Source organism: Gallus gallus, chromosome 1 (assembly GCF_016699485.2).
Source record: "Gallus gallus isolate bGalGal1 chromosome 1, bGalGal1.mat.broiler.GRCg7b, whole genome shotgun sequence".
NCBI lineage: Eukaryota > Metazoa > Chordata > Aves > Galliformes > Phasianidae > Gallus > Gallus gallus.
In genome coordinates this window covers 12,657,378-12,673,630 of record NC_052532.1, presented here as the reverse complement: position 1 = coordinate 12,673,630, position 16,253 = coordinate 12,657,378, and the positions used below count along the sequence as shown (strand labels likewise).

Here is a 16,253-nt window from a genome sequence, read left to right as displayed (position 1 = left end):
GTAATTTACTGATGTAATTTACAATGTATGGGATATTCTTTAATGCTGGTGAAGCAAAAATAGACTTCTGAAGTGTAACCAAATGAAACTGGCATTATATACTCTATTTACTTTATATGACTACTAAATCCACAGCACTTAAAAGTTCTACATCCATCTGTACCTCCATGCAATTTTTTTGTTATCATAAGCCAGAGCTTAGTTTGTGAGTGCCTCTCTTTCACTCTGTGATGAATTCTAACGTCGGTTATCTGAGCTCTCCTTACTTGCAGTTAGTTACCTTATCCCTCCAGTTCACTTTTCCTCCTTTATGATGCTGTCATTGTTTTGTACAGTTTATTAGACTGGTAAGTACTTCACGCTTTGTGTCCTGAGTAAGCAGTTAACAGCAGTTTTTTGCATTTTGATTTAACTAACAGTGCCATCAGTGTCTGCCGCATTGCTACAGTGTTCTGAGGAAAATAGTCAATCCTATGTGTAATACTTCTGCTGATTGTAGATTATGTCATACCCTGTAATGTTAAAATTAGTTTCACTGGTGTTTTCTTGCAATTAACCTTTTCTCTTCAAGTACTGCACACAAGAAATACGCTATTACTGCATGAGCTTAAAGGCTGTGTTAATTCTTAGCGTTAGTAAAATACACATTTCTTCAGCATTCCTGTGGTTTTCTTGATTATTCTTCTCCACTACTGCAATAGCTAAATAGTGTATGTTAGGGAGATCATTACATGGGAGCTCCACAAAATCTACAGATTAGCTTTTAAATCAGAGATAATATTTTCAGAAGAGCTTCTGAGCCTGATAAGGAATCTTTGTGACACCACACCTCTACAGTTGTACAACGTGCCCCGTTAGGCAGCATGAGGAGACCTGGGCTGCTGCTGGTGCTGAGCCGGCTGAGTGTGGCTGTGGGGAGACCCAGGGACTGGGCAGCTCAGGTGCTGAGAGCTGCCGGGCAGCCCTCCCTGGCACAGTGCTGCTGTGTGCTGCATGAGGTGCAGCTTTGATTGCTGCCATACGTTGATGTGATCAGAAGGCTATTGCACGACAATTGCATCTCATGGTACCTGCTGTCTGAAGCATGCAGAGAGGTGGTGCAGAAATGCTCTTAATATCAGCACAACTAATTTCAAATGAAGGTGTTGGCGTATGGCTTTATTTTCAGTGTCTTTTCAGTGACTGTGAAAACCAATTGCCATTTTGACAGAAATTCTTGTAGCTGCTGAGTAATAGTGCAGCATTCAAATCATTTATTGCAAATATTGTCTTGTGCCTGTGGGAAATTCAGCTTGTTTGGGTTATAGTCTGATAATTAACAAATTAAACAATGGGAGAAATTATAGTGCCCAGAAGAGGTAGTGTTGATGGGGAGACTTTCAAGTGGAGGCTGGATGGGGCCCTAGACAACCTGCTCTAGCTGTGTGGTGTCCCTGTTCATTGCAGAGGAGCTGGACTAGATGGCCTTTGGAGGTCTCTTCCAACCTAAGGAGTCCATAATTTAGCATAATGAAGGGAGCACTGAAACAGGCTGTTATGTTCAGGTGTCATACCTTAAAGCTTCTTTCTCAAAGCCACGATGATGCCGTTTATAAATTAACTTAACTAAAAATCCAAGAAGTTATTTTTTAGTAAAAAAAAAAAAAACTTGCCAGTAGTACAAATTAATGGGGTAGTTTTAACTGAACTATTAATTTTAAACTTTGTGTAGTAGAACTTTTACAACAGTAACTATCTTTAAGAGCTTTTATTTAAACTTTGGTTTTTATATTAGGTAGCAGAAATGCATTCAGTACTGAATAGAAATTATGTGAGTTAATTGGATGGACCTGAATAGTACGAAACATAATTATTTCTTAATTAACCTTATTTTGGAACACTGCTGTTTTCTGCATACATTACACAAATTTGTGACGCATTAATAGAGAAATTGCATCTTAATAAAAGGAATTCTTTCATTGTGTGTGGCAGAAAGTAGAGCCACCAGTTCACTATAGTTCATGGACACTGAAAGCATTTGAGATTTGACCAATGACATTTTTTAAGAATGTGTCACCACTGTTCTCCCTATGAAAGATGCATTGAGTTCCATTGTTGACATATTTATTGTTTTGAGAAGTTCTTTCTGTAAAATGAAAATAGGCACAGTGGTAAATTGTTCATAGGACTGTCTGCATTTCCAGAGGGATATTCTTCTGAGATGCACGTATCTGTTTATTGAGACTTTTGAGGAAAAAGTCATGAGGCCCATAAGCAGTGCAGTTGAAATCAATTGTATCGTACAGTACCTTCTACTTTAATCTCTAGAACCTTTTATGAAATAGAGTGGCTTGCTTATGCAAGAATTCCCAGCAATATATAGCTATTTATGGAGTTACAGTAATTACAGTTTCTAAGTATGGGCTTCACATAAAATTACTGCAGTTTTAAGACTGCTGACCTATGAAAATCTTGTACATTAAGCAGCGCTAAGTCTGCAGTACAGTGGCGTTTGTCATCTTAAGAAGACATTTTGTCCTAACCACGTATCAGTTCCATGTATTAATTTTGTTTAATTTCAAGCATTCTCTCTTTTTTTCTAATGGATCTACCAGGTGATGGCTATATAGCTACTTCCCTGCCAGCAGTGATCTGTTTTTGTTGGTTTTGGTTTTTATATTGTAGTGTTATTTTAAAAATAAGTCCAGCTGAGTTTAGGTGCAAGAAATATTTTGAACTGTGCTATTTGGAAACTTGCTTTATGTAGTTGCTATGAAGATTAACACAGCTAGATGTCATTGATCTTTCTCTCATTTTTATTCATTTAATTTGTATAATTTTATCTAAATTTAATGCCTATACTTAAATTATACATTAAAAAAAAAAAAAAAAAAAAACCATGAGTGAAATATGACTGTGTTGGAAATCTACAGTTCACCAGCGAATGGAATTGCTATTTGAATGAACACAGTTAAATCACTTCCATTATAATTCCATTTGTGTCCTCCATTTTTTAAACATACTTTATTTTACTGTGTCTGAATTGTGCATGAAATTGTTATTAGCTAATGTGAACAAGAGCCTGATCTGAAGGCATCAAAGTAAACTCACAAATATGTCTCTTCACATCACATTTTAATATTAAGAATCAACTTGAAAGTTTTGCGAGGAAGTTTGGCTCTTCCATAAGGAAAGATGCTGATTCTAAAAGAAAGAATAAATAGAAACTTTCTCTTTTTCCCAGCTGCTTTCCTGTGTTATTTACTTTTCCTCCTCTTTTTAATAGGCTGCTCTATGCTCAGTATTGGGAATACCAATAGTTTTCTAGAATTTGGACTTTTGACAGTGGAACTTGCTGTTGGTGGTGGCTTTTATATTACAGTGTCATTTACTATTTAGTTTTAGAATTAAGGAGTTCTAGTGTAAGTATTCGATGAATTTAATTAGATATCAAAGGAAAAAAGATGTGGGAAAGTAATCTGTGACAAAAGTTCTGGAAACCTAATATGAATGTACTACTAATTGTTGCAAGTGTGTGCAGATTTTGTCTGTATAACCCAAAGCCATGGGAAATGTGTGCTCAGTGCATAACAATGTTTTAAAGCTACGTAGTTGGGTCAATAATTGTTCAGGTTTTGTTAAGATTGTCAAGTGTGAAAAAGGCATTGGTTTGTGCCTTGTTCCTCAGAAGGTTTTATAGTACTTTAAGTCTCTGAAGTTGACTTCTTTGTCTGAATTTTTAAGAACAGTGTCGGTTAAACACAATTACTGACCACATCAGTGCTGTTCTGTTATTTCTCTATTTTCCATCAATATATGCTGATGTTCAATATTCTCGTATTTCAGGGTTTGAGAAACAAACCAAAGAAAACAGGACATGTAAAACCAGACCTCATAGATGTTGATCTTGTACGAGGTAAGTCTTGAGCTAGAAAAAGCCAAATTCTCTAAATTAAATGAGAATTTACTGGCCTGTCTTGTCTTAAACTGAAGGCTCAAAAAACTGGATTTAAGTTTTGTCAAATAGACTTAGGTTTCGAGAAAAAGAAACCAGTGAATTTCTGTGGATCATGGTTTGGGAGTTATCGGTTCAGCACTCTCCTATTTCCATACACTCAGACTACTTTCAAATCTTCTGATGGTTTGAGGAAAGGTTATGTTAAAATTTTGGAAGAGTAACTGTTCTATAGGCATTAAATATTTCTTAGACATTTTCAAGAGCAAAACAACAAGAGAAGGTCAAGTGATGTAAGACTTCAAGAAGTATTTAATCTTCATTTGATCTTTATTTAATTTTCCTCATACCTCATGAAGGCTGGGGATAATGTTATCTAGATTGTTTTTCCATGAGCCTAGCAGCCAACTTGTCCTCCTAAATACATTCCTGTAGTGCTTTGTTGAATTCAGAACTAGAATTAGCAGAAGCCTTGGTCTTTGCTAGTAGTCATGGAGTTGCTCATGCACATGCACATGCGCCAGTTGTGGGTGACATGGATACACAGACTCTCAGAGCCATACTTCTCCTAGCTCTAAGCAAATAGTAGACGGTTTTCTAGGTGCCAGAGAAGTGGGAATTTGCAGGAAGAAAAAGTAGTGGAAGGATGTGGAAGATAGAGAGCATTTGAATGAGTGAGATGAAAAATGGTGTAGAAGAAGACTCGGTTGAATTATTCTTTGGTTAGCTTCCCTTCTAGAGCTAGTCATCAGTTTGACTCAGCCATATTCCACTTTTCTGAATGATATGGCTAGAGCAGTGCTCTGTTGTTGGTATAGATGCATTTAGGGTTATGTATAATTATGTTTAATTTCTGATCCTCTATCTTAGCTACTCAGCATCTCAATGTATTATTAGTCATAACAATGAAATACTTTCTTTTTTTTTTTGAAGGATCTGCTTTTGCTAAAGCAAAACCTGAAAGTCCTTGGACATCTCTGACCCGCAAAGGAATCGTGAGAGTTGTTTTCTTTCCATTCTTCTACAGGTGGTGGCTACAAGTGACATCAAGAGTCATCTTTTTCTGGCTGCTTGTTCTTTACCTTCTTCAAGGTAGAATTGGGTTATAGGATCACCTTCGACTGAATGTCTTAATTTAACCATTACTACTTCTGTATGTTGCTTTGCTCACTTAATATAGTTAAAACTCCTTGCAGTGTATGCTGGAATAGATTGCAAAAGTGTCTTATGATTAGTTCCTCTTTTACACTTATATAAAGGGGACATCTTGAAAATTTGAGCATTTTCTCACAGGCTTTCTTCAGCACTTAGCACTTGTGTTACTTTGACATTTCTGTATATCATTTAGGTTTCTAGGACTAATTGATTTCAAGACTGAGAGTCACCAAAGAAACCTTTGATTCTTCTGGATGAGGATTAGTCTTTCTGTTACTTGTGCTTCTTGATAAGAGCTCTTGGTCTGCACAGAATGCTGAACCTGCCATTATGCAACGTGCACACCCCAGTAGGATGATGTGTGATCAGTTTCCAGTTCTTCCATGGGTGATCTCGTCACATCAGAGGCAGTAAACTTTAAGCTCACATTTCAGTCATATCTCAGCCATGCTTCTGGATGACTGACTAATGTATTACTTATTGTCCTATATGCTTCTGCTAACTTTTCCATTGTAGTGAGGAGAATATGCATCTTAATTTTGCACTTCCTAGATTAACAGTTGTGCAAACTCATTTTATAAGAAACAGAAGGAAATTCTCAGCTTTTAAATAAGATGATGAATCATGAGTTCCAGTAATTGAAGTCTGTGCTCCTCTTAATTATATGTAATATAAAAGATGAAAATTAGAGAAGAATGTAATGTAATGAGTCAGTATCTAACAGTGTGAAAGTCAGTAAGAGAATAAGTGTATTGGAAGCATGCACAACAACAAACAAAACAGAAGCTTAGTGCAAGTTAAGAGTAATTTAGGCACTCTGGAAAGCTAAACGACTGACAAGTTATCTACTGAAATCCAATTAAAATATGATAATTACCGTTTCAGTTTTGCCATCAGTCCTTGCAGTTACGAATTTCTGTATCTTTTGGAAATTGTATCTAGAGTTAGAACTGGAAGAATAAAAATACAGTACCTCTTGTTTGATGTTAGCAGCTATAAAATTTGTTCCACAGTGATGGTGACCCCAGACTTGAAATATATTGACAGACTTTCATGTATGCTATCAAAAGTTTTCCCTATCCCAAATTCTTAGGTAGGTGCTTAAGAATTATTGTTGCATATGTTGGCCTCTGAGTATACTATGCTAAGTAGTAACAGTACAGGAAAGAGGTTTTTTTACATTTGTTTACTTTGTAATAGATTATGATTAGAAAACTATGTGATAAGAGAACTACAAAGAAATGTTTCTGTTCAAGGTCACTGAACAGGCCGGTAAGTTAAGGTAGAAGTAAATTTTTTTTTCTTTTGACTCCATATCTGTTTAGGTTATACCACTACCTCATTTTCACTTTTAAAATGTTTCTGTATTCTGATGCAAAAACTGATGTGTGAAGTTAGTGTGTATCTCATACTGTATATTTTAGTATGAAACAAGAAATCTGAATAATCATAACAGTTATAAATATGTTGTGGCAAGATATATATATATATATATATATATATATATATATATATGTATGTATCCATTTTTTAAATTCTTGGTGATACAACTATTTCAAAGCTTTCAGTACTAAAGAAGAAATGCTTTGGTCTTTGAAATGTAGTTGCCTGCTTTGATACAGCTTTTTTGGCTCTACATGAAATCATTCCATTTGTCTGTTTCACAAAAGACAGCACTGTCATTTAGGAAAATACCAGTCCAGATGTAATAAATAAAAAATAATTGAAACTAGTAGGAGAAATTCTATTTGAAGACCAAGCTGTTGGTAGGAGCAGTTCTATGGTAGTTGGAACCACAGTATGTTGTCAAGTTGTGCAGAAGTTTCTGTATTTCCTTCCTACTGCTACTACTACCCCTACTGAAAGGATAGGGAGGTTGGTAATATTTTGTTAAATCTGTGTAAACTTTGTGGTGGGGACGTGCAGTCTATAGACTCGTGTTCTCGAATCTATAGTGAAGTTTGAAATTATTTTGTGGATACTTGGTCCTGCAAATCATTTCAAGAAAAATAGAAGTCTTTATTTTCTGTCTGCCTCATGCTGTTGAATGCGTCTAGACTGACCTGAAGCTTGTAAAAAGGTTTTCTAAGTTGTAGAGGTGATTGGGCTATTTTAACAGGAGTAGGAAAAGCTCTGTGGGTGCTGACTGTGTATGAGAAGCAGGTTATAGGGTTATAAGTTTAACGAGTAATGATGGATTGGTGGTTGGACTTGATCATCCCAGAGGTCTTTTCCAACCTTAATGATTCTATGATTCTATGAAGGGGAAGCTGCCACTTTTCCAAGTACAAATGCTAGTTGGATTCCTGGTCGCTTCAGCTGGACTACCTTGTAAAGTATATGGTTTGTCTTTGAGTTTTCCTTGTTATTGGAAAATTTATACACAAATGTATGGGAAATTTTGTCCTTTGAATGGAATATGGAGTTCAAAACGCTTTCAGCTAGAGCATTAAGAGTTTCTCTTGTCACTAGTCTATGTTGAAATAGATGTTTGATTTCACAGTCACAAGTTAGCTGAGCTTGGCAGGCACCTCCAGGGGTCACCCAGGCAGGCCCAACGTCTGCTCAGAGCAGCATTAGCTGCCATGGGCTGTCCAGTGCTATGTCCAGCATGGTGTTGAGCATCTCCAGAATGGAGGGATATAGCCTGTCAGGGCAACCAGCTCCTGGTTTGATGTCTCCTATGCTTACCTGACTTGCTGGATTGTGCTGTGTTGGTTTCAAGTGATACAGGACTAAATTTATCTGGACTGATTGAAGCATAGCATTTGTTGCTTGATTTTGTTTTTTTCTCCTACTAAATTACCATCTTAATATGAATTTGTTTTCTGTCATATCTAGCTTTGCAAATGCCCTCCCCTCCACCCTTCGTTATGCTACCTTTTTTTGAGCAATATTTATAATATCACAAATGTAAAAGAAGGCATGAATATGAAGATAAGTGTTCAAATCCTGATTACTGTCTTTCATTTTATTATAATTGTCATTCCGTGCTCTGAATTTCAAGCTTGGTTTAAAATGCAAGTAAAGGACTACATGTGACTGTTTCTCATTTTAAGAAAAGTCATATGATAAGTTGGCCATCCCAGGCATTTCAAGTATTGAACTCAACTTCATCTTCCTTCTTTTCCAGTTGCTGCTGTAGTGTTATTCTGTACAGCCCAGAGCCCACATAATATACCTCTGACTGAAGTAATTGGGCCAATATGGCTCATGTTGCTACTTGGAACTGTACACTGTCAGATTGTTTCAACACGAACCCCTAAGCCTCCTCCCAGCACAGGGGTTAAAAGAAGAAGGTATAGTCTGTATTAAAGTACTTATCATTTAGGTTTGTTAAACTATTCTGAAGAATGCGCATAAAATTGTAGGGATTTACAGTCTCTGCTTCACAAGAGATGAGAAATTGAGGCTCCATTTTTATCTGAAACTTTAAAATGGGTGCTTACTTAGTGCTCTAACATTTGTGCATTTACTAATTTGTGCACTGTTTTTTTAATACATTAAATCTGATGTTTTTGCCTCAAAAGAGCTTGTGACTGAATACTGATGGAGTGACTCATTACTGCAAGTTTTGCTTTAGAACTCTGTGCAGTACTGACCAACGATTTGTGAGAAACATATGTTGAAGGAGGTACTGGAAGCATAGACCTTGAAGTCTTCCAGCACTTTGGTGAATATGGTTTGCCACAGTGAACTGTCCCACTGCAGTGGGAAAACCTGCAATAGTGAAATTTTGCAGGTCTTAGCCTCTGAGATGAAATATATCTTGCATTTAAGTGTTAAGATAATTAATAACTGTTATACTTAGTTTTTGTAAATGGAGTTTGCTAAATCAACACGATAAACCTTTAGCAATGTCTTGAAATTTTGCTTGTTTTTGCATGCTTAAAACTGCTGAACACGTTATAGAAGTAGTAGATTGCACTTATAAAGCTACCTTCCAATTTTAATCTCTTCTGATGAAGGAAATTAAGGAAAGCAGCACATTTGGAAGTACATAGGGAAGGAGATGGCTCTAGTACCACAGATAACACACAGGAGGGAACAGTGCAGAGCTACGGTACAAGCACCTCTTACAGTATTGGCGCTGTCTTCAGAGATATCTGGCATGCCGCTTTCTTTTTATCAGGGTTTGTATTTATTCAAGGCTACGTATGTGTGAGATATGCGCTATCCCTTTTCCAGAGAAGTAAACATTAATCTGCTGATTAGATAAGAACAAAAAATAAATGGACAAAAGCTTCATAGTAAACTCAGCGCAGTGTTTGAACATGCATTCATCTCTTCTTTTTTGACTTCTGAAATTGCTGATGAAATAACTGTAGAAGTACAAAGTAACTTTGGCTGATTTTATGATAATCGTTGGACTACGCTTTGTGGGTTATCAGGAATGAACTAGCTCGGTTTCTCAATTTTAATCCAACAAGAAAATTCTACTCTTACATTTTAGTTGATTGCTTTACCTGATAATTACTCACAGAGAATGCACATAGATCTCCATCGCTGTCATCAAATCACACATTTTTCTGGAGGAAAAACCTTTAGGACTCAAGTACTGCATTTAATCTATCAATGAGCTATGAAGATCCATTTTCTAATGAGTAGAAGAATATAATCTTCTCATTAGAAGATTATATTTCAGAGTGCTATACATCAGCATTTATTAGTAAAGTTGAATACATGCTCATAAACTGGTACAAAATTAAGAAAAGGGATACTGCAAGTTACTACATTGTTTTGTTCTGCATGCTGCATCTTAAATATTGCAACACTAATGTGTCTGTTGTATCTGTGATTCGTGCTCTTAACCTCTGGTAAAGCTTATCCTGTGTTATGTTACATTCTGGGAATAAAAATCTGGAAAAGTTTAAAAAATATCTAAAAATGCTGCAGAAGTTAATTTGATCTTTGTGTGTAGTTTAAGCTGGCTTTAACAGACTATGAGCAATAGTAATAGACATCACAGCTGTTCTTTTGTGTAACACCACATCTAAATGAATCGGTCTCTATGTATTTCTTTCTGGTACATTTGGAGTGTAATCTTATAAACTTTTGAACGTTATCTGCTCAGTTAAGATAGTGAATTTCAATGAGTATTGTTGGACTGTTGAGGATTGTTGGAAGACTCACTTTCCTCCTTGCGTTCTTCAGTTCCTTGGGGTGACTGTGTATGCTATAAGCAGCCTTTAGTCACTCTTCAGCTGCAGAGGGGCATGGTTTGTATGTCTGAGAATGAACCATGGCAGCCTGTCCAGATGAAAAATAACCTTTTCTTTTTTCTCGCATCAGTTTTGTCATGTAATTTTTTTTCCCCCAAAGTCATGCAAATAGTTTTGTTTGCAGAGTGGGACTGGAAATGAGAAAGCAGGAATGCAACATGGAGAGCATGGGCTAACTGGCTTGAGATTGTAATGTTGTTGAAGATGCACTTGAGATTGTGATGTTGCACTGTGAAACTGCAGTGCCAGGAATTTGTCCTTACTCCAGTTTTGCAAATCTTTAACTTCTAAAAAAGTTTTGCAGCTTAGATGAGGAGGAGAGTTTTTTGATGGTAGTTTGAGCTGATTGCCCAAAGCCTCAGTAGTGTCTTAATGGATTAATGGTCATCTTTATGGATTTTGAAAATAAAACCTGTGTTTGTATGCAAGCTAGCACATTGCTAATCTGCAGACAGGAAGAGGCTTGCAATCTGCTCCACAAAGCCCATGATAAAGTATCTTGCTGTCTCTTCTTTTTAAGCTTATAATAAAAACTGATCCATGCAAATATATAAAAACTGCCACAAGTATTTCAGCTGCTCAATAAAAACTTCTGGAAGTAGATAAGGGAAAGTTCTATAGCTTTCTACAAGGGAAGTGGAGCAGAAGTTGCTGTTTTTTTTTTTTTTTTTAATAATAATTAAAAAATGCCACTTAGTGTTTTTCGAGGAATGTGTGAGGGAAAGTGGAATGAGACTAAAGAAGATAAAGGAGGATGAAAAGTCTCAGTAACTGCCTTTTCTGCTTGTTACTTTGTCCATAGTCTTACAGATTAATTGTTCCTTTCTGGATTTTCTTCCCTAGCTAGTGGGTCTCCACTGTGTATATGGCATACCTTATCTTAGGAACAATGTAAATCAACTGTCCCAATTCATACGATGTACATATTAGAGAGGAATTTAATCTGCTGTGTAACCCAAATTCTCACAGAGCTTCCTGAAAGAGGAAGGCAATGCATGTTCCCCTACAGGAGCAAAAGAAGAATAGATTAGATTCTTGGTAGTTTTATCTACCTCTGTGTTTAGTGGTTCTGTGGTTCTTTTATTTTATAAATATAAAGAATAAAATCTGGAAACTTTATTTATAATACTGCTATTTTTTTCTTCCCCAAAAGTGTTCCAGGAATCTACTAAACACACAATATTTAATTGCTTTCTGGATAAAGATTTTCCTTGTTATTCATTTTGAGATGCAGAAACCAAAGTTAAACTCTGCTTTAAAGTGACCTCTGTCAGTAAGCCAGAAAGCTGCTATTCCGTTTTACGTTCCTTCATCAACAATACTTTCTAATTTGGACATGTAATCATCCAAACTTCTGCTTTTGAAAGGCTTTTTTGTGGCATTAGATATTCTTGCTCCTACATCTACTGTTGGGATGGTGGCCTCAACTTTTAGGCAGCGTTATGGAAGACGATAGATTGGTATTAGACTTCTCATAACAATAATAATACTTAAGCATAATTGATAGGTTTGTTATTTAAAAACAAGCTTAATTACTGGGTTTGTTAGATACTATTGAATTATGTCAGTGGGGTGTTACTGCATATATGGGAATGGGTAAATCACGTTCTAGTTAGCAGACTTGTCAATATGCAGAGTGAATTTAAAACAAACACGTTTAGAAAGTACTAATGGAGCACGCTCACAGCTATAAGAAATGAATGGCACATTGCTTTGAGTTAATAACATTTTAACTTTTTTTTTTGTAAGGATAAAACAAACAACCTTCATTTACATCTGGGGCTTCTGGTTCTTCTGTTGCCAAAGATACTGTGACGTTTTAGTTGCAAAACATCGGTTTCCTTTTGTCTCTATAGCTAATAATATAATTTTCTTTCAGACACTGTTTCTTTTATTTTTATAGGAAAGAATAGTGAGTATTAATTAGAAGATTAAAAATAAGCTTACAAACATTGCATCAAATGTTAATATCTTTTTATTTGTTTGCATTCATCTTAATAAAACTAAAACGTGGGTTGAAAAGGGTGAACAGGATTTAGTCTGGAAAAAAAAAAGAATCATTAAATTAATGCTTACATTTGTTTCAAATATAGATCTAAGAAAGCAAAAAACTCAATAGATAAATCCACTGAGACTGATAATGGCTACGTGTCCCTTGAGGGGAAAAAGACAGGTAAAAGCAGTGAAGAATGTGCACAGGCCCAGGAGCGTCTCTGTGAGGTGATTAAGCCAGAAGAGTCAGGCTGGAGCACCACGACCATGAGAGAGACCTTCAGCACCCCCATCCATCACAAGGTAAGTATGTCACGTTGCTTTCAGAGCAGGATTGTTTGTTTGTCTGGTGATATGCAAGCTGTGTTTGTGTGATGCAGTTGATGTACTCTTATTTACGTTATCCTTAGAAGTATTCTAAATGAAATTAAGCCTAGAGTGCTGTGGCCAAAATCATGTTAAGTCTCTTGATACCATTCCTTTTATTTGTAGTCTTTCCTTTTTCTTGTCTGAGGGCCCTTATTGACTGGCATCTAAACATTTTTTGCTCATCAGTAATTCAGTGCACAATTTCATATGCTGTCACTTGTATCTTTTTTTCAGTCCAGCTGAACAACACACTTTACCCTTTGTTGCCACTTTGATGCTCTTGGTGTACATTGGCCTATCTGCCAAAATGGAACAAATTTCATATTACTGACAATTTGTAATTTTGAGTTTATGAATTGGGAATCATCTTTCTTTTCTTTTGGTTTGTCCCCATTGAGGAGGAGAAAAGGACAATTTTCCTCTCAGTAAAATAGACATAGCTTCCTGAAGTGAGAAATAAGGATGAGGTGGAAGCAGAATAAGCAGTTATGAAAGAAAGGAGAACTTTTCATTCTGGATTTGTTTATCTCCTGGATACACTATTTTCATCTTGCAGTTCTACAGAATAGATTTTCCAAAGTACTTTTTTTCCTAGCTCCATTATCATTTGCCTTCTAATGACTGCCATTACTGCTCTCTTACTTGACTTTGGCTCAGTAGTATATATTATCACTGATCAATCATTGCAAGGTTGTTTTTCATGATAATATCAAAGAGAAAGGTTATTCTTCTGTCATTTCACTGATGGCAGGACTATTCTGAAGGAAATTTTACAGGGTTCTATGCAGTGAAGTCATAATAAATGAGACCATACGGAAAGTTTTTGCTTTTACTGCACTGTCTCTCTTCTTCCTGTTGCTGTCAGGCCTGGTTTCACTTCAGTTTGAAATCATAGAAATAGAGAGTGCGATAAATTTATTATCTGGGTCTTCCTTTCACAAACAAAACTTGTAGCATTTTGTAGTTGAAAGAAGAGGTAAATGCTGACTTTGTACCGTGTGTGTTGGTAATTAAGCGTGACTCTGCTATCACAAATTTATTTTTTCAAACCTTTTGGATATCTTGTATTTAAGCCTTTAAAATTTGAATGCCAGTGTTCATGAGCTAAATATGAACCAGCTAATCATTGTCTGAGAAATGTTTGGTACTACAGTTTTATTTTGTAATATCTGCTGTACCACTTCTTACAATTGGAAATGCAGTGTTTACTTTAACAGGGCGTACATAATGCTGCAGAAAGAAATTTGATTTCAATAGTTTAGAATTGGTAAGTATGAGTGTAAGTCTTACTAATACTCTACTTCTTGCACTAGGAGACTCACAGGACCGTGACAAATTTATCAGATGAAGTTTCTAGTGAGGAAGGGCCTGAAACCGGATACTCCTTACGCCGCAATGTAGAACGCACTTCTAGTGATGGCACGCTTCGAAACAGAAAATCTCACCATTATAAGAAACACTATCCTTTGGAGGTATCTTCTTCTGTTGCCCCTTTTCTGTAAATTGATGGAAGCTCTTGGTTTCTTGTTGAGTATTTATTTTTTTCTCCTGTACTATATTTTAGGATTATGTTAATTTGAAGCCATGCTGGTGAGGGAGAGGGATTCCTTTTTGTATGACAGAGTTTTAACTTTGAGGTTCTTATTCAGTTGATTCGAGCTTTGTCAAATTTTTCAATTTGTTGTATAGGATGTATCAAAGGATCTTTACATCTTGCATCAGATTTCAGTTAACTCTGTTGCTATCTTTTGACAGCAGGTATCTTCTTTGGAAACTTGATTTGTTACAGAAACAGCAGTAGTTGGCAATAGTGACATTTGCATCATACCAGTGCTGCTGATTTTCTCCATTTACTTTGTATTTCAGGTTCACCAACCTTCTTGTGAAGTAGTCTGATAGTTTGCCCCATTTTTTCATTCCTTCGTGTTTGTTTAAAGTCATTAAAACATTGTCATGAAATCTCAACAAAATTGTTAGTGTTGTATTGCAACAAAAACACAAAAACCTGAAATTTTAAGAGATTTATTGACATCAGAGCTAAGAGAAGTAATGCACCAATTCCATATTAGTAGAGTCTTTAGTGGTAAGGGTTCAGACATTGAAAGACAGAATTGGGGGAGGGTTTTTTTCTTTTAATTTTAAAGGATTTCTGCTCTTTTTGCTGATGGTGTGCAACTTAACACATAAACAAAACTTTGAGGTTATTGCAGTGTTTTTTCTTTTTAACAACTGTGCTTGCCCTTTTTCTTCCCCCCCACTAGGACAATGAGAAAAGAATGTGCAGGGTAATTTTTGGTTCTGACAGGTTTGTGGTTGTAGGTGGCTCTAACAGGCAGAGCATCGTAAGCAGGCCTTCCACTTGATATAAATAATGCCTTCTTAGAAGGGTTCAAATAATGTTGCTTTCTCTGATAATAATTGCAAAGTCTTGAGGTTTATGCTTTGCATAAAAACGTTAACTAATTTTCTGTCATTTGTTTATCACAAACTTAAGATTGGAAGATCTAGAAGGCTAATTCATTTTTAACTGTTTGATATCCTATGTATGTTTAGTTCAGGCTTTCTGAACAGGGTGATGCTTGGAAATGTTTTCTATTGCAGAAAATGTCTCTTGACTGCATGGTAGTGCAGCTGGACAGATGTGATTGCAGAGGATTCTTTTTTTCCCCATCTTAAATGTATTTTCTTTTCCAAAAGGTGTCTCAGAGCTGTAAAATTCTAAAATGTTGTTTAGGGAGGACTGTGTGTAGATACCTTCAGAACTCAAAAAACATGAATTTACTCTCTGCGTAGTAATACTTCACCCTTTTCCCCCCATCTCTGTGATTGATATCATGAAAGAGGAAGCTTTTCTGTGTTGTTAGCAGCTCTCCTCCCTCAACATGATTACAAAGGAAATGAAACAGAAGTTTTGAAAACTGAAAGCTTTCTTTGTATTTAAAAAAAAAAAATCTTCTTTTAAAAATATATATGTATGTCTCACATACATACAGTGGATGTACTTTCAGCTTCTGTCCTGTTTTCCCTTATCTTGATGTTTACTTGTCAGTCGTTGTTTGAGGTATAGCTTTTTAATCTACTTGCTTCCTTCAGTTCACGACTCAGCACCCTGTACTGACCATGTTCTATAAAGAATAAATATTTCAGATATTATCTTTGGTATTGGTGTTCTGTCATCACACTAAAAAGGGCTTGGAGCAAACTTTTCCTATTTATTTCTTTACAAAATTGCTTGCATAAAATACACGAAGCGAGGTTTCCAGGAAGAACTCTAACTCTTCTTCAGCTGGTAATGCATCACAAATCATGTTAAATTAATAGGCCTGCTGCAGCATTTCTTGATTGTGTTTTTCAGTGAAGAAAATTGGGCGTAATCTTGAGATAAACTGTAGTAGAAAGAAATGAATTTTGCTCTAAGAAGGAATGGAAATTGCCAGATGACAGTGATGAGTAGGATGGTACTGCTTTTAAGACCTGTCTTGCAGGAAATTGATTCTGCTAACCGTTAAAGGAACTTGGGAGTCTACATTCTTGTTCTGAAGAAAACATTAGAATGTATTACGTGTATGCATTGGGGTATT

General features: G+C 36.0%; 1 protein-coding gene across 6 annotated transcripts in view; it reads left to right on the top strand.

Moving 5' to 3' along the window:
• Positions 1 to 16,253, top strand: part of PHTF2 (putative homeodomain transcription factor 2) — a 62,675-nt gene that overhangs the window by 28,477 nt on the left and 17,945 nt on the right. For 2 of the 6 annotated variants that reach the window (XM_015275732.4, XM_046932843.1), the window contains exons 4-10: positions 336 to 347; positions 3,826 to 3,895; positions 4,868 to 5,026; positions 8,223 to 8,388; positions 9,058 to 9,222; positions 12,405 to 12,606; positions 13,986 to 14,144. In XM_015275732.4, the coding sequence (XP_015131218.1) occupies positions 336 to 347; positions 3,826 to 3,895; positions 4,868 to 5,026; positions 8,223 to 8,388; positions 9,058 to 9,222; positions 12,405 to 12,606; positions 13,986 to 14,144 (933 nt within the window). Of the gene's footprint in view, positions 1 to 335; positions 348 to 3,825; positions 3,896 to 4,867; positions 5,027 to 5,536; positions 6,362 to 8,222; positions 8,389 to 9,057; positions 9,223 to 12,404; positions 12,607 to 13,985; positions 14,145 to 16,253 lie in introns of those variants that run through there. The other 4 variants (XM_046933003.1, NM_001006226.2, XM_046932896.1 and 1 more) reach the window with 4 other exon arrangements.